The sequence below is a fragment of the Triturus cristatus genome, chromosome 9 (assembly GCF_964204655.1).
Source record: "Triturus cristatus chromosome 9, aTriCri1.1, whole genome shotgun sequence".
NCBI lineage: Eukaryota > Metazoa > Chordata > Amphibia > Caudata > Salamandridae > Triturus > Triturus cristatus.
Genome location: NC_140592.1, coordinates 779,067,877 through 779,091,458, shown reverse-complemented (window position 1 = coordinate 779,091,458; position 23,582 = coordinate 779,067,877). Strand labels below are relative to the sequence as shown.

At 42.0% G+C, this 23,582-nt stretch overlaps 1 protein-coding gene across 2 annotated transcripts in view; it reads right to left on the bottom strand.

The window, feature by feature from the left end:
- The window catches only part of LOC146798836 (uncharacterized), a 304,215-nt gene that overhangs the window by 242,352 nt on the left and 38,281 nt on the right, over positions 1–23,582 (bottom strand). For both annotated transcript variants that reach the window (XM_085626154.1, XM_085626155.1), the window contains exon 3: positions 6,692–6,802. In XM_085626154.1, the coding sequence (XP_085482280.1) occupies positions 6,692–6,802 (111 nt within the window). The remainder of the gene's footprint in view (positions 1–6,691; positions 6,803–23,582) is intronic.

Below are 23,582 nucleotides of genomic sequence, written 5' to 3'. Positions count from 1 at the left end.
GTTTTTAAAAACCTCTGGTGCATGCTTAAGAACTCCCTTAAGCATCGGCAGAATTGAGGTGGACCTCTGCGTAGTGTCGAATGTATCTAAGAGGAAGTCCTCCTCTACGGGGTCTGTGTGGAGATCAACCCTGTGGTAGTGGGCAGCCCTATGGAGTAGGTGGTTAAAGCCCATGGTGTCCTCTGGGGGAGAGGGTCTGGAAGAGTAAAGATTGTCCTGCGGGATGTTAGGGACGTCTGAGATGTTGTAGTCATTGCATGGGTCTGGGGAGCCTGTAAGAGTAGGGTCCCCTGTTGGTTGGTTTTCCGCCCCGTCCCCTGTGTCATATATAATGTCATCATCCTCATCCTCATCTGGAGATGGTGTAGGAGAATGATGTGGTGGGGGAGGAGGAGGAGGTGGAGGAGGAGGTGAAGGAATCCTCAAAGGGGAGGTGGCAAAGTCTCTCCTTTTTGGTGGTGGAGCTGGTGCAGGCTTGTCCAGTGATCTTTTTCTGGTGCTAAGCGACAAATGCCCAGTCTTTGGATCCTTTACGAGGGTTGTTTGGTAAGGATCGGGTCGGAAACAGTTCGTCTGTAAGGGGCAGATACTTCGGTGCCGATGGTGTCGGAGCTGTGGGTTTTTTCGGCGTCGATTCGGCACTGGTTCTTGGTTTCGAACCGTGGGGCTTAGCAGTGTCTTTTGACTTCCTCTGTTCCGAGGTGGTTTTCGGCTTTGAGGTCTGGGAGTCGAGGCTTTTTGGCTTCTTGCTCGGCTCCGAGGGTGTTATCGGTGGCAAGGAGCCAGTGCTAGTCTTCGGCGCCGAGAGCTTTGGTGTCAAGCTCGGCGCGGACGAGGAAAGGGGCGTTTTCTTTTTCGGTGTCGGTGCCGGTGCCGATGAGGTTTTCTCGGCACCGAGGGTAGGCTGGCTCGAGCCCGAGCTGCCTTAAGGCTTGATGGGCTTCTTAACCGGGCCCGAAAGCGAGGTATGGGAAGCAGTCTTTTGGTGCATACCTAGGCCTCAAGGCGAAGGCGTGACCGAAGCCTTTTTCAATGGCGTGGAGGGGGGTTTAGGGTCGGGGTCGACGTCTGTACTCACGCCCCTCTGTGCCGGAGTGATGTCGGAGTCGTCAGCTTCGGAGGCGCTGACGAGCCCTTCTTCGGTGTGCTGTTCCAGGACATCGCCTTCTTCAAAGATGTTGTCTGGGATCGAAGTCGACGAGTGAGCCATTGTTCTCCTAGCTCGTCGGGCCCGGATCGTCTTCTTTGATCGGAAGGAGGCGCAAGCTGGGCAGTCCCTTGCCTCGTGTTCTGGGGAGAGGAAGAGGTTGCACACCTCATGGAGATCGGTGTGGGGAAACTTTGACCCACATCGAGGACACTTCTTAAATGAGTCCTTTCCATCAGCCAGGACCGGAGCCCAGGTAGGCCCGAAGGCCTTCATCGACGACCGGAATCGAAGACTTAGATTGTTGAGAGTCGCGTCAAGTGTTGGAGAACGCTATCGAGACAATACAGTCGAAGGGGGGAGGATTGCGCGCCGAACAGGAAAACTGGAACGGTTCCGAACTGGAGCGCGAAGAACACATCCGAGCCCGATGGCGAAAAAAAACAATCGGAGGATGGAGCCGAAGCCCATGCGCAATATGATCCAAAGGAGAAGTCACATACCTCGTGACTTCCAAAGACTTTCCAAGAGAAAAACAACTGCAACATCCGGGCCCAACACCAGATGGCGATCTATGCACAGTGTATAATCTGCAGCTCATATGCCTCGAACAGAACCTATTACGAAAATGTTTTGCCCTGTGCAGAACCACTCCACGGAGAGCCAACTCGCTCTACCCGCCTAAGACCCCTTGGGTAGTAAGTCTCTACTACGCAAGCCTTCTCCCTGTACCGATCACTTTGCACATTGCCAACCTCTTGTGTGCAATCAAGCACACACGGGTGGGCAACTACCTGGTGCGTATAGTCTTCACTCCTATGCACAACTTCTCATGCAGAATAAGCACCTACTCAGTTCAAACTTTGCTCTTTAGCAAAGCTTTTACATATAGCTGACCTCATGTGGGCAGTCAATGATGTGGAAGCCATCTTTTAGTCTTCCCTAATACCAACAGCATGACCAGCTATGTGATACTCAATAACTACAGGTGGCCTGTAGAACGTGTGCAGAAGAGAATTGACTCTACTTTTACTGTAAGTAAGCTGGTATCACAATGCAAGGCTTGCTCAAGGACATCATCCACATGGCACAGGATGCTAGCTTAGCAAAAGGCATTTGACCAAACCATAGTTAGAAGTGGGAAAGTTTTTATGTCCTTGACTGGACAGATATTACAAGTCTTTCAGGCAGCAGTTACCGTTACAAGCACAATGCATTAGCTTGGAAAGTCCCAACTATCACAATCAACGGACAAGTGGGTAGCAAGAACCCCACCATCTTACACCATGCAGGTATAACGCAGTGTTGGCCTCTCCTGATTGGTCTGGTGTTCAATAACTGTGTAACCTGTCGAGTCTGGTGATGGACATGTGATACCTAGGCCCATCATTTCTACGAAACTATCTTAGGGGCCGATTAGGATGGCGGGTGGACTTTCGTCCGCCCGCCACCCTAGCGGTGCTGGGACCGGCCGCCAGGGGTGCGGCGGTCCCACACCTGCAATTAGGATGCCACCGCCACCGTGGCGGTGGCATCCTCTATTCCCAGCATTGTGGCGGGCGGTGCTCACACCACCGCCCGCCACAATGCTGGGAATGCACTGTGTGCATTGTCATGCACAAGGTTACAGGCACCGTGCGGTGCCTGCCACCTTGTCTATGACAATGTAGGGGGTACCATAAATACCCCCATGTGCACCCCCCACCCCCCCAATACCCTGGGGGCCTGCAACGGGCCCCCGACAGTAAAATCTGCATGCCCGATGCCGCCACGGAAAGGCTGCTTCTCGCACCCATGCTAATATGGAGGGCGGTGTCTGCTAGACACCGCCACCATATCTAGCCCCATTTCCGCCCAGTCGACAGGTCGACTGGCAGTAAACCGGCAGATGGTCTTTCCATCCGCCGGGGTCCCCCCAGTCATACTAATATGGTGGGGGGGAAATGGGTGGCGGGCAGAGGGAGATGTAGGGCGGATCGCCACCACCATGCGGGCGGTGGCGATCCGCCCTACATCGTAATCAGCCCCTTAGTCTTGTGATTTTATTGAACATGTACTGCAATGCCTTTTTGTGGTTTCAGACACTAAAAGATTATGTGAGACTTCTTATTTTCGGACATTCGGCTGCCAATCTGCCTGTCCGCATGCTGCACGTATTATAATAAATGTTCTCTTTCATCATAAGTGCTGACAGAGTTTGTGTTCATTTTTAGTAGGATTCTACAAAGAGATGCAAGTTGCATGTCATGAGTGATGTCAAGAATGACGTCATTGTACACATCATGAGTGATGTGATATGTGGAGAAGTGTGGCTCAATGATTAGAGCGGCAGACCCTGATGCAGAGGTCTAGCCCGGGACCAGGGTTCAATTCCCCGCCTCGGCGGGTCATGGGCTCAAAAATTCCACGGACCTGATAATTCTTGCCTCGGGGCCTATTCCAATCATGGAGTCCCACTCTGCAACTCTGGGCAATAGCTTGCTTAATCTCCACAACGGCCCCCACAACGATAAGGATGCCTGGCCTCCACCTTGGGGGTGCCCAGGAGTGGACGCCTCACAGGGATAGCCAGGATGGGTTCCACAGCGGTATTCGTACAAGCGCCTTGAGACCCTTGCGGGTGAGTAGTGCGCTATACAAGGATAAAAAAAAATTACAAAAAATAAATGTGATATATGAGGACATAAGGAGACCATGGCAGAGGTGAAAGTTACAGTTAGCTCAGTAAACTGTAACTCATTTAAATGTTTTTTGCAAAGAACCTGTAAACTGAACTTTAAATTACCACTATAAGATTTATTTTCTACATCTTGGATACCTTCTTTTGCATTCATTGCCTATATGCCGTTTTGTCGTTGTGTAAATGAGATTCTCCTGCAAAAAAATAAAATAAAAAACATCACACTAAGGAGAGGTTCTTTTCATCCTGGAAGAAATTGTACCATTCCTAGGACCGTTTGGAGCCCCAGAGGTGCCATTTTCCAAAGCTGGTCTTTTCCTCGTTGTTTGAGCATATTCAGAAGACGATAAAACAGAGTTTCAAGCTCTGCTAACTCTACTGAAGTTGAAGCCTTTTGTTTGGCCATGTTGTGCATTATCAGGACAAGCCCGCCACCCTCTAGTCTACTCTCCAAAGATGGGTCAAATCCATGCAAGCTTGCTGATTCCAGCAGCTCTAACCACAATGTACCTGGCTTAGTGCCTCCACGGGCTTCCAGCCTTGGTGCATCTTCCGAGGAAGCTCATGGATAAGATGCTGAACCTTGTGCCCCTGGCACCACCTGTGACACCATCTCTGGCACCACCATTGGAGCCGAATTCAGCATTACTTCAGCCTTACAAGTAGGCAGACATTATCTGAGTGACAAAGGAAAAAGTTTGTGCATGTTTGATGATGACCCTTGTCACACTGGATGTATGTATCCAAGGACTGCAATGACTAACAGAGAACACAAGAGAACTATGGGACTGCTCGGTAAACAAATGTTTCCATTTAATTCCAAATGTTAAAAATATTTTGGTACAGGTAAAGAGCCAATGGAAGGTTAATCTATTATTTATCGTCAGGTGAAGCTAGGGATATATCTACCATTAAAACCTTTCCCATTTGGGAAAAAATAACTTATTTTCTTTATAGCAAATATATGTTCTCCAGGGATGAATCAATTAAATAGGCTATTATGGTGCAAAAGGGGCAGAAGAACAGGCACACTTATGTACTAGTTTGGCTGCTTCAAACATATCTTGCTGCATTGCTGGCAGCCAGTCCATTCTTAACATTTGCAAAATGTGACTTCTTTTCAGAATCTTCAGTAGCCATGGTGGGTTAAAATGCTATCATGCTACTGTCAATGTTACTCTGACAGGCTGTTCCAAAAAAGGTTGCAGCCACAATTAATAAAAGCTATTTTTTGATTAAGCATTCACCTGTGTTTACATCAATTAAATCTGTTCAAAGATTAGTCTCATGGTTTATAACATTTGAATTTTTGGAATGCAGCACCCAATAATGAAAGAATGTATTCTTTGGCTAGAAAGTGCCAAAACATTTTTGAGCCGGAATTCCTAAGTTCCATTTGGTCACTGTTTAAGGCCAGCCAGTTACCTTCTATCCACATCATGATGCCATTGTTAAGACCTTCCAAAGATTCTGCGTCTTTCCCAAAGCTTCTTGTTAAATGGAAAAATAAGTGATATCCACCTCATCTGTTCTATGCTTTCAATCCTCTGCTGGGATCTCCCTGCTCACCCTCCCCCTTTTCACTGATTAAATATGCATGTTTCTGCTGTTTCACTTAGAAAAGCATGCCACCAAGGGGTACCCCCGGTGGGTGAGAGTTCTTTAAAGCAAAAGGATTCTTTTCTCCTTAGATCGACGAGAGAGATCTTAAATTGATCCAATCGAGTTGGGCTCTGTAGTTTGTGTAAAGTTGTATTCAGTAATATACATATATCTTGTTAAGATGAAATCACTTCAAATTGCATTGGTAATTGGAATTCAACTTAAATTAAAATTAAATAATTATTACTTTAAAAATCATGTAATTTTAAGAATTCAAATTTAAAATTATATATAATTAATTTAAATATATATATATATAATTTAGTATATGGATTTAAAGTTTAAATGTATAAGTTTACATAGGTTTAGGCAGTGTTCAGGGATGGGTACTGTACAGGGGTTGTATAGAGTTTTTATGGTTCTGAGACCGTTAGTGTATAGGGATAGCATGAAGTGTTGGGATTTTAGGGCTGTTTAGTGTATAAAAGTAGTAAGAACATTTTAGGGAGCAGGGATGAATAGGTAGCAAGGAGTTTTTCTTATGGTTTAGGGATGGGTAGTTTAAACTATTAATAAATGTAGGAAAATGTAAATAGGTGTATCTATATGCATCTCAAGTGTGTACATGTGCACATACACACACACATACATTTATATTAAAGGTAAACGTAAACCTAACAACCTTATCCACGAAGTAAAGCACTCCCGATATAATAACCTGCGATGTGATGGTACTGACAATTTTGTCACCACAACATAATCACTCCTGATGCATAAACATCCTAAGTAATAAATAGGATTCAGATTCTGTGGCTTCTGGGACGACTCCACGAAGTGTTTCACTGGTACCACTATTGCCAGATGGTAGATGTATACTTACATAACTTCACTCATGTCTACTCGCCTGATCACTGCTCGTCCACATGCCCAATCAACATGAATGAACAACTACATGACAGATTGCATAACTTCCAAAGAACATGTGTCATGAAAAATTGCATGGCAAGCTACCTACAAATTGTGTAATATATAGAATGACAAACTGTAACTCAATATAAATCACAACTGTCTCTCATGTTGTAAGTATCCCATGTAGTAGCGTGCTACCTGTCCGCAATAAATGCCAATATATTACAATATGATTTACCTATCTGGATTTTGAAGAAGTGCCCTACTGGGAGTGGGTGGCAGCCAGGGCTCTAAATGAGTTTTGAAGTAATTGTTATATTCATTAATAAAACACAAATGCAATTTCCACTCACTTGGGGAATGGTGATCATCGTCTCTTCTTTCAGAATCATGATCATCCACAGAGTATAGACATTTCTTGTCTTTGGCTCTCAAAGAAAAGACTGAAGCAGCAATTGCAGGACCTGTTGAAAAAGTAAAAAATAAGCTTTTAAATATTATATAGCTTTTGTGTAATGAGCAAAAAGAGCACGGAAGTAAACATACTGAGTCAATCAATCAATCGATCAGGGGAATGATAAGTGCACTGCTCACCCGTGAGGGTCTGAAGGCGCTGGCAGGGGGGAGGGGGAGGGCAGGGTTTAGCAGTTCCGTATCAGTCGAAGAGCCAGATCTTCAGCGCATTCCCGAAGGTGTTTGGGGAGGGGGCACGTCTGATATCGATGGGGAGCTCGTTCCAGGTCTTGGCCGCGTTGTAGGAGAAGGATCTTTCCCCTGCTCTGGCTCTGCGGATGAGCGGGGTTTCGGCGAGGAGGAGGTTGGTGGAGCGGAGGTTGCATTTGCGCACGTGCAGGGAGATTCTGTCATTGAGGTATTGGGGTCCGGTGTTATGTAGGCATTTGTAGGCGTTAGTGAGTATCTTGAAGTTGACTCTTTTCTCGACTGGAGCCAGGGGAGCTTGCGTAGGTGTTGGCTGATGTGTTCGTATCGAGGGACTCCGAGAACGAGTCTGGCAGCAGTGTTCTTTATTGTCTGGAGCTTGCGGAGTAGGGACTTGTTAATGCCGGCGTAGAGGGCGTTTCCGTAGACGAGCATGCTGGTGATGAGTGCGTGGGTGACTGTCTTCTTTGCCTCTGGGGGGATCCATTTGAAGTTCTTACGGAGGATGAGGAGGGTGTTAAAGCAGCTGGAGGTCACGGTGTTGACCTGTCTATTCATGGAGAGTGAGGAGTCGAGTACTATGCCGAGGTTCCTGGCGTGGTCTGTGGGGGTCAGGGGGCTGCAGAGGTTGGGCCACCAGGTGTTGTTCCATGCCGAAGGGGTGATTCCGAGGACGAGGACTTCTGTCTTCTCTGAGTCGAGTTCCTTCCTGGGAGTTGAGTATGGTGGTGGTGGGGTCCATGCTGAGGGAGAGAATGAGCTAGGTGTCGTCGGCATAGGAGACTATGCTGAGGCCGTGCCGTCGGACGATGGTGGCGAGGGGGGCCATGTTGACGTTGAAGAGGGTGATGATCCCTGTAGGACTCCGCAGTTGATTTCAGTGGGTTGGGAGAGGAAGGGTGACAGTCTGATCCTTTGGCTTCTGCCGGTAAGGAACAATCTGATCCAGTTGAGGGCGGTGAATTGTATGCCGGCGTCGTGTAGTCTCTCTGTGAGTGTGCGGTGGGAGACTGTGTCGAAGGCTGCTGACATGTCGCACAGTATGAGGGCCGAGATGTGGTCTTGGTCGAGGAGTGCATGGATGTTGTCAGCAGCGGCGAGTAGGGCGGTCTTTGTGCTGTGGTTGCTTCGGAATCCAGGTTGGGAGGGGTCGAGGATGGCGTTGTCTTCGATGAACCTTGATAGTGCTGCGTTGACGGTCTTCTCAGTGTCTTTAGCTGCAAAAGGGAAGAGCGAGATTGGCTGATAGTTCTTGAGGTCCGTCAGGTCTGCTGAGGGCTTCTTGAGTAGGGGCCTGACTCCTGCACGTTTCCAGTAGTCGGGGAAGGAGTCAGTCTTGAAAATGGTATTGATGGCACGTTGTAATATGGGTGCGATGGTGGTGGTGGCTCTGTGGTATATGTGAGGTGGGCAGGGGTCTGTGGGGGCCCCGGAGTGGAAGCCTTTTATGGTCGCAGCGGTGTCCTTGGTCGTGATCGGTGTCCAGGTGAAGATGGTGGTCTGGCTGGCGTTGTCCCTAGGCGGGCTGGTCGTCGAAGTTGTCGTAGAGGTTCTTTATCTTCAGGTGGAAGTAGGATCCGAGTTTGACACAAAGATCCTGGGAGGGGGTGATGTTAGTGGCTTCGCAGCAGGGCTTGGTGAATTGCTGGATGACGCCGGAAAGTTCCTTGGAGGTGCCAGAGTTGGTGAGGATTCTGTTGTGGATGAAGGTCCTTTTGGTGGTTCTGATGCGTTGATGGTATTCTGTCATAGCGTCCTAGTAAGTGGTGCGGTTGTCGGGTGTCTTGCTGTTTCTCCAGTTCTTCTCCAGGCATCTGCAGGTGCGTCTGGCTTCTTGGAGATCGGTGGTGAACCAGGCGGCTTTTCTGGGGCGTTGCTTGTCGCGGTTGCGCAGCGGGGTGAGCTTGTCTGCCTAGTTGGCAATACAAGTGTGGAATTCCATGGCTGCGAGGTTAGCGTCGGTTGCAGCAGAGGGGGTGTTGCCATTGAGGTTGGAGTGGAGTTGTTCTTATGTGACTCTGCTCCAGTTGCCACGCGGGTGGCGCAGAGCCAGTTTCGGTGGCTTGGGTTTGTTGACTACGAAGTGTACGCAATGGTGGTAGGTCCATGGGGGCTGCGTGGTGTGGCTGAAGTGGAAGCTGCTATCTCCAGCCAAGATGGGGTCGAGAGTGTGTCCTGGCTTGTGGGTCGGTGTGGTGACGAGTTGTTTCAGTCTGATGCTGGCAAGGTTGTCCCGGAGGGCAGTGGAGTTGGGGTCACTGAGGTTGTTCAGGTGGAAGTTCAGGTCTCCGATGAGTATGTAGTCTGTGGCGGCGATGCCGTGGGTTGCGATGAGGTCGGTGATGGTGCCGGCGAATGATACTCTGGGGCCGGGGTCTGTAGGCGAGGGTGCCGCGGACTGTGGAATTAGGGCTGGTCTGGATATGGAAGTGCAGGTGTTTGGCGGCTGGGAGGTTTTCGCTGGAGGTGGTGAGGTAGAGGGAGCTTTTGTGTGCAATGACGATGCCTCCTCCTGGGTGGTTGGGAGCTTTTGTGTGCAATGGCGATGCCTCCTCCTGGGTGGTTGGGGCGGTCCTTCCTCTGATTCTTGTACCCAACCGGGATGGCGATGGCGATGTCAGGGGCAGTTGAGTCGTTAGTCCAGGTTTCAGTGAAGAAGGCGACGTCGGATGAGAGCGAGTCCAGGAGGTTCCAGATTTCCACGGCATATCGGTGCATGGAGCACACGTTGAGGAGGATGCATCTTGGGGTGTCGGCGGCCGGGACGGTGGTGAAGGTCTGGCAGCAGTGGAGGCAGGAGAACTGGCCGTGGTTTGTGTTAGGCGTGGCCTGCTGGCAGTTGTTGTTTCTTCCTGGGTTGAGTGCGAGGAGGGTGGCTGGGTCGTAGCGGTGTATGGTGGGAGATCCAGGGTCCCTGGCGCTGGTCGCGGTCGGGTCACAGACGGGCTTACCTTTGGCGCGCCAGTGGCACCACCGCACAGCAGCCAACATTAAATGGGGGAGGGATGAGAGGCTGGGAGCAGGGGCTGTCCGGGGGGTGGGGAGGGTGGGAACAAAGCAAAAGGAAAATGAGGTTAAAAAGAATAATAAAGCGGGAGAAAAACCTGGTTGAAATAAATAAATGAATGCGGGAGAACAGGTGACGGCTAAGGGCTGGAGGCGAGGGGCAGGACGTGGAGCGGGCTGAGGCAGGCAGGCTAAATAGTGTGGGATCATAGAAATGAGCTAAACTGTAGTTTCTTTCCTAATTAAAAACAATAATAGTACCTATAAATATTGATCATGGTGTCAAAAGTACATTTAGTGGAACAAAACATGCCACATACATACAATAAGAATCAATAAAAAAAAATCATCCACTAACATTGCTACATTCAATGTCAACAACAAACAACCATTTGCAAATGCCAACATGCACGGCTTGCAGTCTGAGTGAATGCCTGTAAAACACACAGTACGGCCCACAGTGGCGCTATTATTCCATGCATACAACATTATATAAAATAATTGATATCATGTGAAAGCCATAACGTAAAGCTAATGGAACAGAGTGTAACCATGTAAACATCCAAGATATGCCAGGTCCTCTATGGATAATGGATGGCATTAGTGCTCGGAAATAGAAAACTAATGTTTTCTGTAGACAGACGTTAAACAAGAATCAAAAATGTTACCCTGCAGTCTTGCTTTTTGCAAACAAGCCTATTTAGGTAATGTGTTATGCTAATACACCTTTGTGTGCAAGGCGGTCTTATTTCTAAAGTGCAGACGGTTCAAAATGTGCTCTCCCTGCACGTCAAAGAATGCATGACATCCCGCTGTGCTCATTGCATGCAGTCTACCAAAGATTCTTCTCAGGAGAAAACTCTCAGTACCTATATTTTTAGAGCAATCTGTGCACCCATTCTTTAAGAAAAACTCATGCCTCTACATGATTAATTCAGTGGGCAAAGTCACAGGATACAGGTTTATTCATTCATATTACTCTTTCAAAGAATGTACACCTCAACGCGCTTCGGTTTGTCGTTACACAATACAAGTTTATTCATTCATCATTTCACTCTTCCATAGAGCGAATGCCTGTAGGCGAGTCGGTTTGCAGAGTTACACAATAAATAATTAATTCAGGGTGATGCAGTTTGCAAAAGTTAAGTAATACAGGTTTATTCATTAACTATTCCAATCATTCGCCGCCCGCTCTTGTACAGAGGTTCCGTAAATTGCCTTTTTATCAGGTCAGCGTTGGATTTGACAGCCAGCATGGGGAAAGATGGCAAGAAAATATACTGCATCGCTAAACACTTATAAGGTCACAAAGGCGAGACCTATTGGCTATGCCAATGCTTGTCCTACCATATGGCCGCTGTACAGGTGAATGCAGACACATCAGCCATCAAAGACTGATTTTTCTTAAAGCAAAAGAAAAATCTTTAGAAAATAGCCGCCATACAATGCACGCGCAAAGGCCTTCTTAGAATGTTTTTTCTTATCTAGCAGGAAAAAATACATCAAGAAGTTTGCTGTGCATACGCTCATATGCATGGCTGCCAGCTTTGAATGTTTTTTTCTTTGAGCAAAAAAATAATTATTTGAAGATGGGCACTATATATATATATATATATATATATATATATATATATATATATATATATATATATATATATATATATATTACCTACTGGCGGTCGCCAGTAGGTAGTTATAGTTAGGACCCTGTTTCCATAGGAAATCCGCAACATTCTATTTTGAATAACTTTGGCGCCGGTCGACGAATCCTCGCGAAGATTTCAAAATAGGTGGGGCGCTACGCTCCGCTCCTACCCTGAAAGTCTCGGGGGGATTCGTCAAGCGGGGGCTGAGATAAAAGGGGGGTCCCAAAACGCGTTTTTCCCATGCATTTTTCCATAGGACCTTTAGACACAGCTACAGCCCGAACGGCTGAACAGAGTTACTTGAAATTCGGCAGAGAGGTAGTCCTCAGGTCAAGGAAGTGCCTTTTGTAGGTTTGGTGTAAATCTGTTCAGTAGATTCTGAGAAAATAGCCTTTAAATCAATATATATATCTGAGCCAGCTTACGGTGCGCTTACGGTGCGCTTACGGTGCGCTTACCGTACGCGTACGGTGGCGTGCGCGAGCGCGATTCTGATTGGTTCTTAGATCTTAGTAAACATTCGAATCGGTCGAAACCAGGAAGCGGCGGCCGCCATTTCGTGTGTTTCACTCAGAAAAAAAAGAGTGATATCTTGAAAAGGGGGCAAGGAGGAGTTACAGACCCCCTAACATTTGTAAGGGGGTCAAAGAAGGACAGAAAAGTACAAAGAAAACATTTATTGATTTTAAAAAAAATCGCGGGGTACGCGTACGGTAAGCTCAACGTACGCGTACGGTAGAAAAAAAATAAAATAAAAGAAATGAAATGCAGATTTAAAAGTTTAGATATTAGGGGGCTCTAAAAAGAGCCGTTGTGTTTATGAAGTGATTTTTTAGTGGTACCTACAAGTAAGTACCGATGCAGAGTCTAAGGTTCAAGAGGAAGACTCTGTTCCCTTCATCATTGAAGTGCACACCATCTCCTCTATAAATGTCTTGCATGTCGTAACGCAAGTTGTTGTGGTAAATGGAACCCATACCATAGTCACGGAGGAAAGCAGAAACAGATTTGTTGACGTGCTTTCTTGCTTTGTCAATCTGCGGACAGAAATGATTGGACCAGTTCCATTTTTGCCTTTGGCATATGTTAGAAAACACAAAGGCAGTTTTAGGGAAAAGTGAAAACAGTTGTGCAAAGGTGTTCTTCATAAGCATTTCCAGACCTACCCCAGTCAAAGTGCCTAGGTCATTGCCACCACAGTGCACTATTATGAGGTCAGGGTGTTGGATTTGCATGAAGGATTTCACCAATGGCATCAATTGGTGCCACTTTAACCCTCTCTGACCAATCCATTTAATGTCTACATTTGGCAAAGCAAGGTCTCTCACCATATCTGTTTTCTCTGCATACTTTTCACTCCAGAAGACATAGCTGTGCCCTACAATCCACACTGTGAACATCTTCAAAGGAGAACTGGATGCACTCAGGAGGTGTAATTCAGTAGAATGGTAAAAAGAAATGAAAGACAGTTTGGAAATGGAGGCATACATATTTTTTTCATAAAAAAAAGAACTGATTGGCTGTTTCATACCATTCTAGAATAAAAACTAGGCTGTATGTGTAAATTAATAGAAGCATGTTTTGTATTGGTACAGAAAAATGTGTTACCAAAGAACAGTACTATGGATTTGCTGTTAGGTTTGAAAAGTCAAGCACTCTTGCTCTGTGGAATTGAAACATTGTTTGGTGAACTTCTGACCTAACTCCACACAGCAGTGTTCCATGAGCTGTTGCTATGGTAGCAGGCAGAAGTCAAGTTGGGGGAAGGGTACTAGGCAGAAGTCAAGTTGGGGGAAGGGTACTTTTGGAAAAGGGTTGGTTTTCAACCAATAGAAATGTGTGATTACATTTGAAAAAAAGGGGGAAGCACTGAGATTTGAAATTAACATGTATATGTGTGGAAAAAGAGAGGGAAAGTTTGCCATTATCTGGTTCTGCTGAGAGGAGAGAGGTGTAAAGAACAGAGATCCTGGCTCTGATAATCTGCTGTTTGAGTGCCACATTTCTTTCACAGCTAACTAATTTTAAAGGTGAGTTTAGAGTTTGAGAGGGGATGTATATGGTAAATTAAGAAATGAATAATAGAAATGGAATTCCTTTTGTTGAAGTTGTGTTTATTATTTTCTGTTTTGGGAGAAATTTAAATGTGAGGAACATGTAAAATAATATGGACTATGTTTTCACGATAAATTAAGGTGTACTGGTAAAAATAAAGAATACTTTAAGGGTTTGAGGTTGGACTCAGTAATGCAAATACATACAGCATCAGTAAGGCTGGTTGCCCTTGCTGGAGTGTAGGCAGTCACCCAGGTTACACATGGTGCTGGTCTGAAAAAGCAGTTTGGGCATGTGCTTTTTTAAGAATCTGAAAAGTGGATTCAAAATGTGACAGACTGTAAAAGTGTTTATCACTTGCCAAAAAAAAGAGTAGTAAGTGTGCTTTCAAAATGGCAAAGAAATTTCGTTTTGTGACTAATGTGAAAACATGACTCTGTGTGCATATAGGAATTACAGGCAGAGATTTATTGCGTATTGCTCTGGTGATTTCACAGTTGCATTAGATGGAAAGGGGGAGCCATTTTTTGGTGCAGAAGCAGACTCTTAGCACACACCCAGCTGCTTACCCTGTGGAATCATGCACAGTATTCACAAGCGAGTGGGGTTTGAGGTTTCAGTTAGTAATGCAAATACATTCAGCATCACTAAGGCTGGTTGCCTTTGCTGGAGTGTAGGCACTCACCCAGGTTACACATGGTGCTGGTCTGAAAAAGCAGTTTGGACATGTGCTTTTTTAAGAATCTGAAAAGTGGATTCAAAATGTGACAGACTGTAAAAGTGTTTATCACTTGCCAAAAAAAAGAGTAGTAAGTGTGCTTTCAAAATGGCAAAGAAATTTCGTTTTGTGACTAATGTGAAAACAAGACTCTGTGTGCATATAGGAATTACAGGCAGAGATTTATTGCGTATTGCTCTGGTGATTTCACAGTTGCATTAGATGGAAAGGGGGAGCCATTTTTTGGTGCAGAAGCAGACTCTTAGCACACACCCAGCTGCTTACCCTGTGGAATCATGCACAGTATTCACAAGCGAGTGGGGTTTGAGGTTTCAGTCAGTAATGCAAATACATACAGCATCACTAAGGCTGGTTGCCCTTGCTGGAGTGTAGGCACTCACCCAGGTTACACATGGTGCTGGTCTGAAAAAGCAGTTTGGACATGTGCTTTTTTAAGAATCTGAAAAGTGGATTCAAAATGTGACAGACTGTAAAAGTGTTTATCACTTGCAAAAAAAAAAGAGTAGTAAGTGTGCTTTCAAAATGGCAAAGAAATTTCGTTTTGTGACTAATGTGAAAACATGACTCTGTGTGCATATAGGAATTACAGGCAGAGATTTATTGCGTATTGCTCTGGTGATTTCACAGTTGCATTAGATGGAAAGGGGGAGCCATTTTTTGGTGCAGAAGCAGACTCTTAGCACACACTCAGCTGCTTACCCTGTGGAATCATGCACAGTATTCACAACCGAGTGGGGTTTGAGGTTGCAGTCAGTAATGCAAATACATTCAGCTTCACTAAGGCTGGTTGCCCTTGCTGGAGTGTAGTCAGTCACCCAGGTTACACATTTTGCTGGTCTGAAAATGTTGTTTGGACATGTGCTTTTTTAATAATCTGAAAAGTGGATTCATAATGTGTCAGACTGTAAAAGTACTTATCACTTGCCAAAAAAAAGAAATTTCGTTTTGTGACTAATGTGTTATTGTGATTTTCATTTATAGGAAAGGGGTTTATAGTATTTTAAGATTTCTAAAGAACATAAAAAATGTAGTAATATATTTAAATAAAATAAAGGAATTTTTTTTTAGTTTTTTTCAGGTATTGCTGAAGAGCAGTGAACAAAATTTAAGGTGCCTACAAAATCCAGAATAAAGAAAGACCACAAAAAAAACCTATATTTGAAGACAACTGGAGGACCTAAGTTAGTTGGAGATGCTCATGTTGGGAAAAAGAAAAAATCTTCTGGTAAGCAGACAAAAAATTTTTTAAAGAACATATTCAAAAAAAGGAAAAATGTACAAAATGTCTGTACTGGAAAGAATGTTTTCAATAGCAAAGGAGAGGAAAAAATTGAGCATTTAGTTAATGCAAATATACCTTCTGCAACTAAAAAGATTAACTTAAACAGAAAAACAGCGTTTAAAGAGATACGTAGAAAAATGTTTCAGAGAAGAGTTATGTCCAATTTGATAAAGGATGTGAAGAAATATAAGCAAAAGGCTAAGTTTTATAAGAGAAAAAAAGAAATTGAAGCCATTGCAGCAAAGGCATTAGAATTAAAAAGGAAACTATTCATTTTAATTTTGAATAGGATGCGTACATTAGATAAAATGGTTAATGTACTGAAATCACAAAGCAAAAGGAAAAGAGTAGTGAACAGAACAAACTTTTGTAAAGTGTTTTTAGGAAAATGGATGCATAGTTCAAGTAGTGAACCTTTTTTTAATGAAGAGAGCTATTTTCAAAGTAATAGTTTGCTGCATGCAGTTGACACCAGAGGTCGTGCTTACGAAGTGAAAAATGGTTGCATAATGGAGAAGGAGATAATGGTTCCAAGAGATGAGGTACAAGTGATGGCGGATGAGGCTATGGGGAGACGTCCTAAAGCCCCAGTGTACACTTGGAATTGTAGTAGTATTTGCACTGTGCGTCAGGAATCTATTGATAAATTTCGTGAGTTTCTAAGAGAATATAGTAAAAAAAGTGTAAAACAGAAGATTAAGGTGCTTCAAAGTCTAGATCCATGCAGAGTGAGAGAGAATACTGGTTTGCAGGGTCATTCTCTGGCTTGTCTATCTAGAAAAGTGTGTATTAGTGTTTTCCATCATTTTAGAATGCTGGCTGTTCATCATACTGAAATGAGAAAGTTTGTGAGACGGTTGTATTTTGCTAAAAGTCCAGCAATAAAGTTAGATGAATTGAATAGGGCTCTGTTCCGTGGGTCAGTATCAGATGTAGAGAAGGTTGTTGATGAAATTCAGTTTTGTTACTTTGGTCCTGAACAAAACAGTGCAGAAAAGGACACAGTAAATGAGGAAGAAGTGGAAGAGAATGTACAACCATTTGTAAGTAAGACATTTAATGATCACATAACAAAATTTGAAAAAATCTCTAATGAAAGACCAAATATTACTTGTATTTGTTGCCGCAGAACTCATTATAGAAAACAAACCAGGTATGTTGATCTCTATAGAAAAAGTGAAAATGAAGATAATTATAAGTGGAAGGATTTTGCCACATATATATTTCTTGAAAATTGTTTTGAATTGGGTGAAGTTCAGCGTATTTGTAAATACTGTTATAATAAGTTAGAAGAAAATAGAATGCCGACCAGAGCTGTACATAATAATTTAGAATTGGATGCTATTCCTGCTGAACTTTCTGAATTAAATACATATGAGTCTATACTCATTCAATGTGTTCATCCGTTCCAGACCATAGTACGTATGGAGCCCAAAACTGGTAAATTACCTCCTTCAGATTTACTGAGAGGTTTAAAAGGTAGAGTGGTGTATTTGCCCTTGGATTTGAAAAAAAATATGGAAACTATTGATGCGGATACTTTGGAAACTGAACCATTAATTATTCTGGTTAATGGTGTACCTACAAAGAATAAGAAGATTTGGCAGGAGCTGGTAGATGTACGGAAAGTACAAAGAGCAAATTTGTATTTGAAAAGGAATAACAAATGGTATGAATCAATTTATATAGAAGAAGAAGAAAAAGAAGATTTACAAGAAGACACAGAAACACCAACTGGACAAATTGAAAAAGTGGACAAGTCAAAGGAAGAAGAAATTTATGAACATTTTAGCATACATCCTCTTCATTCAAAAGAAGTTATGGGAGACAGTATTGATCTGTTTCAGATGAAGAAAGCAAAAGGAACTCCCGTGAGTGTATGGGAGGAGAGCTTGGAAGCTCGATGTTTTCCCCAGCTGTTTCCTAAAGGAAAAGGAGGACGATACGATGAACGTCCGGAACAGATTCCAGCTTCTGAGTATCGGACTACAAGACTATATGCTGAAGATCCCAGATTTCGACAAAGTATTCCTTATTTGTTCCATCTTTTATTTGAAAGCGACTTGTCTGCACTGTCTTATGCAGTAAATCACATTTTAAAAAGTGGAGTACATTTACAAAATGTGTCTGCTAAGGATTTTATGGAGAAAGTGCAGCACCGAGATGATCATTTGGAAACACAACTGATCAATCTGATGGCTTGTCAGCGTGGGACAAATGAATATTGGTACAGACGCCATGGTGAATTAAAATGCATGTTACGGAATTTAGGAACACCAACATGGTTCGTTACCCTAAGCTGTGCTGAGTACGCTTGGGATGATTTACTGGATTTTCTACGAGAGGCAAATTCAAACATTAAAAACATCGAATACAAGACAGCAGGAGAACTGTGCTCATTGGATCCGGTTAATGTTTGCAGATATTTCAATCATAGATTTGAGGCTATGATGTCGTTCATCTGCAATAAAAAAAATCCACCTCTAGGAGAAGTAGTGGATTTCTTTTGGAGAAAAGAGTACCAGGCAAGAGGTGCTCCTCATATTCATATGCTGTTGTGGATCAAGGATGCCCCAAAGTTTGGAACAGATGCTGATGAAGCAGTGTTATCTTACATTGAAGAATATGCAACATGTGCTATACCAAAAAACACAGAAGAGAAAAAGTTAAAGGAGCAAGTTTTACGTTTCCAAAGTCATCGGTGTGGAAAATACTGTCGACGGAAATACAAGAGCAAAGATAAATACTACACTAAATGTCGATTTGGATTTCCTAGACCTGTTCTTTCAAATGGAAGAGTAAACAGTTTTATGTCATCTGTGAGACATACTATCACAAGAAAATCACCTAAGAATACCTACAACCTTAAAAGAAAAGAAGAATCAAAAAATATAAATGACTACAACCCAGTCATTTTATCCATGTGGAATGCTAACATGGATATACAGTATGTAGCTGACAATTCCATTGCTGTTGCTCGATATGTAACGTCTTACATTACGAAATCAGAAAAAACAGAATTGAAGGAAATGTGGGAAGAGATTTCTCACGAGAAGACTGTCAGTAAGAAGCTGTACAGTTTCAGTTTGAAGATGTTATCGCATCGAGAAATTGGATCCTACGAATGTTCAGATAGGTTATCTTCTGCAAGTCTCTACTCGAAATCAAGAAGAATAATTTGGGCAAGTTTAGGTCTTGCAGCAATGAGAAATCGGGTACTGAAATCTGTTGGAGAAATTGAATATTTGGCCGAGAATGACCCAGAAAGTACAGATATTTTGAAATCAAACATGTTGGACACATATTATCCCAAGAGAAGTCATCATCTGGAGAACATGTGTCTCTATGAAGTGCTGCAGAACTACATTTATTCACGGAAAGCCACAGAAGACATCAACAATGGAAAATATAAAGTCATTGGTGAGGAAGGATGTTTGGTGAAGCAAACAAAAGGAAGTTTGATAAATCACAGGAAGCTGAGTTGCGACACTACTGACAAAAAGGAATTTTACTACTTGGCTCTTTTACAGCTGTTTAAACCATGGCGTACAGAGGATGAACTACTGGGAGAATTTCAAAGCTATGAAGATTCTTTTAATGCTTGCAAAGACAGCATACAATGCAGTACATTCTCAACTTATCTGCAAATGTTAAATGAAGAAATTGAACAGGAAACTACAATTGCAGCAGAAATAGCTAGAGACAGTTCTCAGGACAGCCAAAGTTCAGGAACACTCAGTCAAGATCCCCTAGGACAACCAATCGTTGAAAATGAAGCATCAATAGCCATGAATGAAGTGGAAACGGCTATGAATCAAGCTCAAGAAGAATTTATAGACTTACAAAATTTGGAAAGACAACTGAACGAAGAGCAGCAACAAATTTATGAAGAGATCAGAAACAAAATTGATCACGGATTTCTACATGAAAAAAAAGAGTGCTCATGCACATCATTTCATCCAATCAGGATGTATGTAAGCGGACAAGCTGGAACTGGAAAAAGTTTCCTTATAAAAGTCATCAGAAGCTACCTACAGCAAAAAACGGATTCTACTTTGTCTTGTGTGGTTACTGCTCCAACTGGGTTAGCAGCATATAACATAAAAGGAATCACTTTACATCGTTTGCTAATGTTACCAGTGGAGCATGAGAACAAAATACAATACAACAAGCTAACTGGAGAAGCATGCTTGGAAGTTTCAAGAGTATTGAAGAAGATGCAAGTTCTCATTATTGATGAGGTGAGCATGGTATCAAACTTAATGCTTGCCTTTGTGCATTTAAGAATGCAGCAAATTCTGAAGACAGACTATGACGTGTTATTTGGAGGAAAACACGTCATAGTTTTTGGGGATCTTTTGCAACTTACTCCAGTTAAAGGACAACCAGTGTTTAATACTGTGACACATGAAGACACAAAGAAGTCATTGGGAAGCATCGGTAATGCAAATATTTGGTCCTTCTTTGAGTACAAGGAACTTACTACTAATATGAGGCAAGCAAACGATGAAGAATATGGAAGTATTCTGAAAGATATCAGAATTGGACTACTCACTGAAGCTGGCACGAAAGCATTACAGAGTCGGCTGCTACATAATTTATTCCCAAAGGAAGAAATAGTTGCAGAGAAGATATACAAGAACATTGCAGAAAAGAAAAGTGTCATCTGCTTAATGCCAACTCTACGTGAATGCTCAATATTCAATGAGGAGCTTTTGAAATTGGAAAAGGAAGATATCAGGAAATTGGAAGCAGTGGACAAAATTGAGGATGGAAGAATTACTGTCACATTAACAGGCACACTGAAAAATAAATTGGATTCACTAGAGAAGAACATTTCCAAAACAGCTGGATTCGAAAAAAATCTATATGTTTGCATGAACTGTAGAGTATTTTTAAGGAGAAATTTGGATGTTGAAAAAGGTTTAGTTAATGGAGCTATGGGAAGAGTTGTGGGTTTTATTAATTATCAGAAAAAAGATGGAATTGAATGTTTAAAAATAAAATTTGATCAGATAGAAGAAGTTAAAGACATTTGTCGTTGTTCAGTTCGTTTCATGCTTGTGAAAGACTTATATGTACGTGGGAAGCAGTTTCCGTTTTCTCTAGCATATGCTGTAACTATTCACAAGTCTCAAGGATTGACTGTAGATTGTGCATTTGTGAACATTGGTTCAACTGTGTTCAAAGAAGGTATGGCATATGTTGCTTTGTCACGAGTGAAAACATTATCAGGTTTATTCATGATAGACTTTGATGACTCAAAAGTTAGTGCTGATGCAAATTGTGTAAAGGAGTATAATAGATTAAGAAGAAGCTATGCTCCTCATTTAGGTCAGTATCCTGTGTTGGAGAAACGTGTAGTTTCTCGTAAGAGGAGAAATGAGAATATCTGTAATGAAGATGTAGAGAGGAGGAAAAAAAAGAGGAGTGATGTAATTGCAAGCAAAAAGAAAAAGGAAAATGAAGAACAGGTTGTAGGATGTCATTTTGAAAATAGCTCTGGTGTCAACTGCTACGCTAATGTAGTGCTGAATGTTGCATTTTGTCTGGAGAGTGTGTAAGAGCAGATAATAGTAAATCAGGGGAAAAGATTCTGTTCTGAGTTGAGTCTCCTTTTTCAAAAGCTGAGTAATGATAAAACTCAAATAGAAAGTGCTACTGAAATTAGAAAACTTTTAGATGTATGTTCAGGACGAACACAGTTTTCTCAAAATGTACAGCAAGACGCACAGGAATTCTTGATGTTTTTTCTTCAGGTACTGGAAGAAGAAGGGGTTCCCATTGAAAATTTATTTGGTCTCTCTTATAAATGGGAACATAGTTGTGAAAACTGTTATAATATATGTGGCTCTAATGTTGATTCTGAAAGGTTTATTTATTTAACATTGCCAGAAAGTAAAACAGTCACTTTTGCTAAATTAGTTAAAGATGCTAATCATAGCATGGAATGCAGTGAGTGTCAATCTGACATGTTTTCAACGTTAATTTTAAAGGAATACGGACAGTATGTAATTTTAATGATGCAACGCTGTAAAGCTGATGGTTCAAAATTAGATACTTTAATAAAGAAGTTTACAGGACAGCAATTATCAATTTCAGGAAAAACTTTTGTAACAGTTGCAATAATTTTCCATGATGGACCTACTGTAACTTCTGGTCATTACACAGTTTATCTTAAATGTGAAAAAGGCTGGACACTGTGTAATGATTCCCAATTGATTTTTAAGCAACGTTTGCCTTTTGATTTAGCAAATTCCTATCTAATCTTCCTGAAACCTAAATTTTAGAGAGATTTGGCAACATCTGGACAAAACAATTTTATCATTTTATTGGATTACCATTGGAATTTTCAAAAAAAATGATTTTACAAATTACCATTTGGCCTAATGGTAAGGTAACCAATTGTAATGTGGACTTTTTCAATTTTTAATGAAACTTTGGAAAACCAAAAATTTAGAAAAAAATCGGTAACATCTGCATAATTTAAATTTTGGAATGTTATTTGATTGCCATTGGAAATTTATTCAAAATAGATTTTTAAAATTACTATTTGGCCATGCGGAAAGGTAAACAATTCTATTGTGGACTTATTTAATTATTAATAAATCTTTCGGAAGCCAAAATGTTACAGAGAATCGGTGAGATCTGTACAATTTAAACTTTAGATTTTTATTGGATTACCATTGGAAATTTAATCAAAAAAGAATTTTAAAATTACTATTTGGCCTAAAGGAAATGGAACCAGATGTATTGTGGAGTTATTTGAGATATATTTTTGTGATTATACTTCTGAAACAAAAATATCAGACGGTATTTTAAAGTAATAAGTATTGATATTAGATGATATTTTTTAAGAATATTATGCATTTTTATAAAGTTATGTTTATGCAAAAAGAGATTGTGGGCTTTTTTAAAACAATCTTTGAGATTGTTAATTTTTTTTTTGCCCGCTGTTAAATGATGAATGCAATTGCTTTCACAATTTATAGTGAAATGCAATATATTCTGAAAACAGCAAAAAAAAGGCAAAAATTTTTTTTGAAAAATATGTAAATATGTGTACTGTAATATAAAATGTTTTATTAAATATTAATACTTTTTCTTTTTTTTCAGATTGAGATAGAAATTTTTCGAAAACTAGAACCATTTTTCAAGCAATTAAAAAAAATTTAAATGAATAAATATTTTTTTGAGTGGGTATGGTAAGTCAAAAATATAATGGTCCCTTTTTTCCACTTCTCCACAATCACATTTTCAGTTTTTCATTGTAGTCTCTCAAGGACCTTGTAATGTGATAATTGATTTTTAGTGTTTTTTAAAAAAAATAATAATAATTACGCGTACCGTACGCGTACGGTAAAAAAAAAAAATCAAAAAAAAGTTTTAAAAACAGATATAAAAAATAGAGGAAAGGTAAGGTTGGCTCTTAAAAGAGCCGTTGTGTTCATGCAGGGACAGAGGAAAGAAAGAATGGGAATATTAGACGGTACGACAAATGTGCTGATCTATTTTATTGTTCACTAGGGAAATACTGGTCTCCCTATAACAAATTAGATCATGACAAGTGGCGCACCGTATTTCAACCCTCAGAAACCGAGGGTTAATTTCCTGAGGAGAAGAAAAAGGAGATGCTCCCACCACAGATGAAGGGCTCACCTGACCTGCAGAAGAAGGACTCAGCCCTGCAGATGATGGTCCAGGCTGAGCTGCTGTGGATGTGCTTGGTTGACTTACTGAAGGGTTACCTTCAGTATGTCGAGCATGTGTCCTTCTGTGTACATCCTTAAGGTGTCTCAACATGGTGTGATTCCCGAAGGAATACTTCTTGTTGGGATTCCCTCTTGAAAGTACAC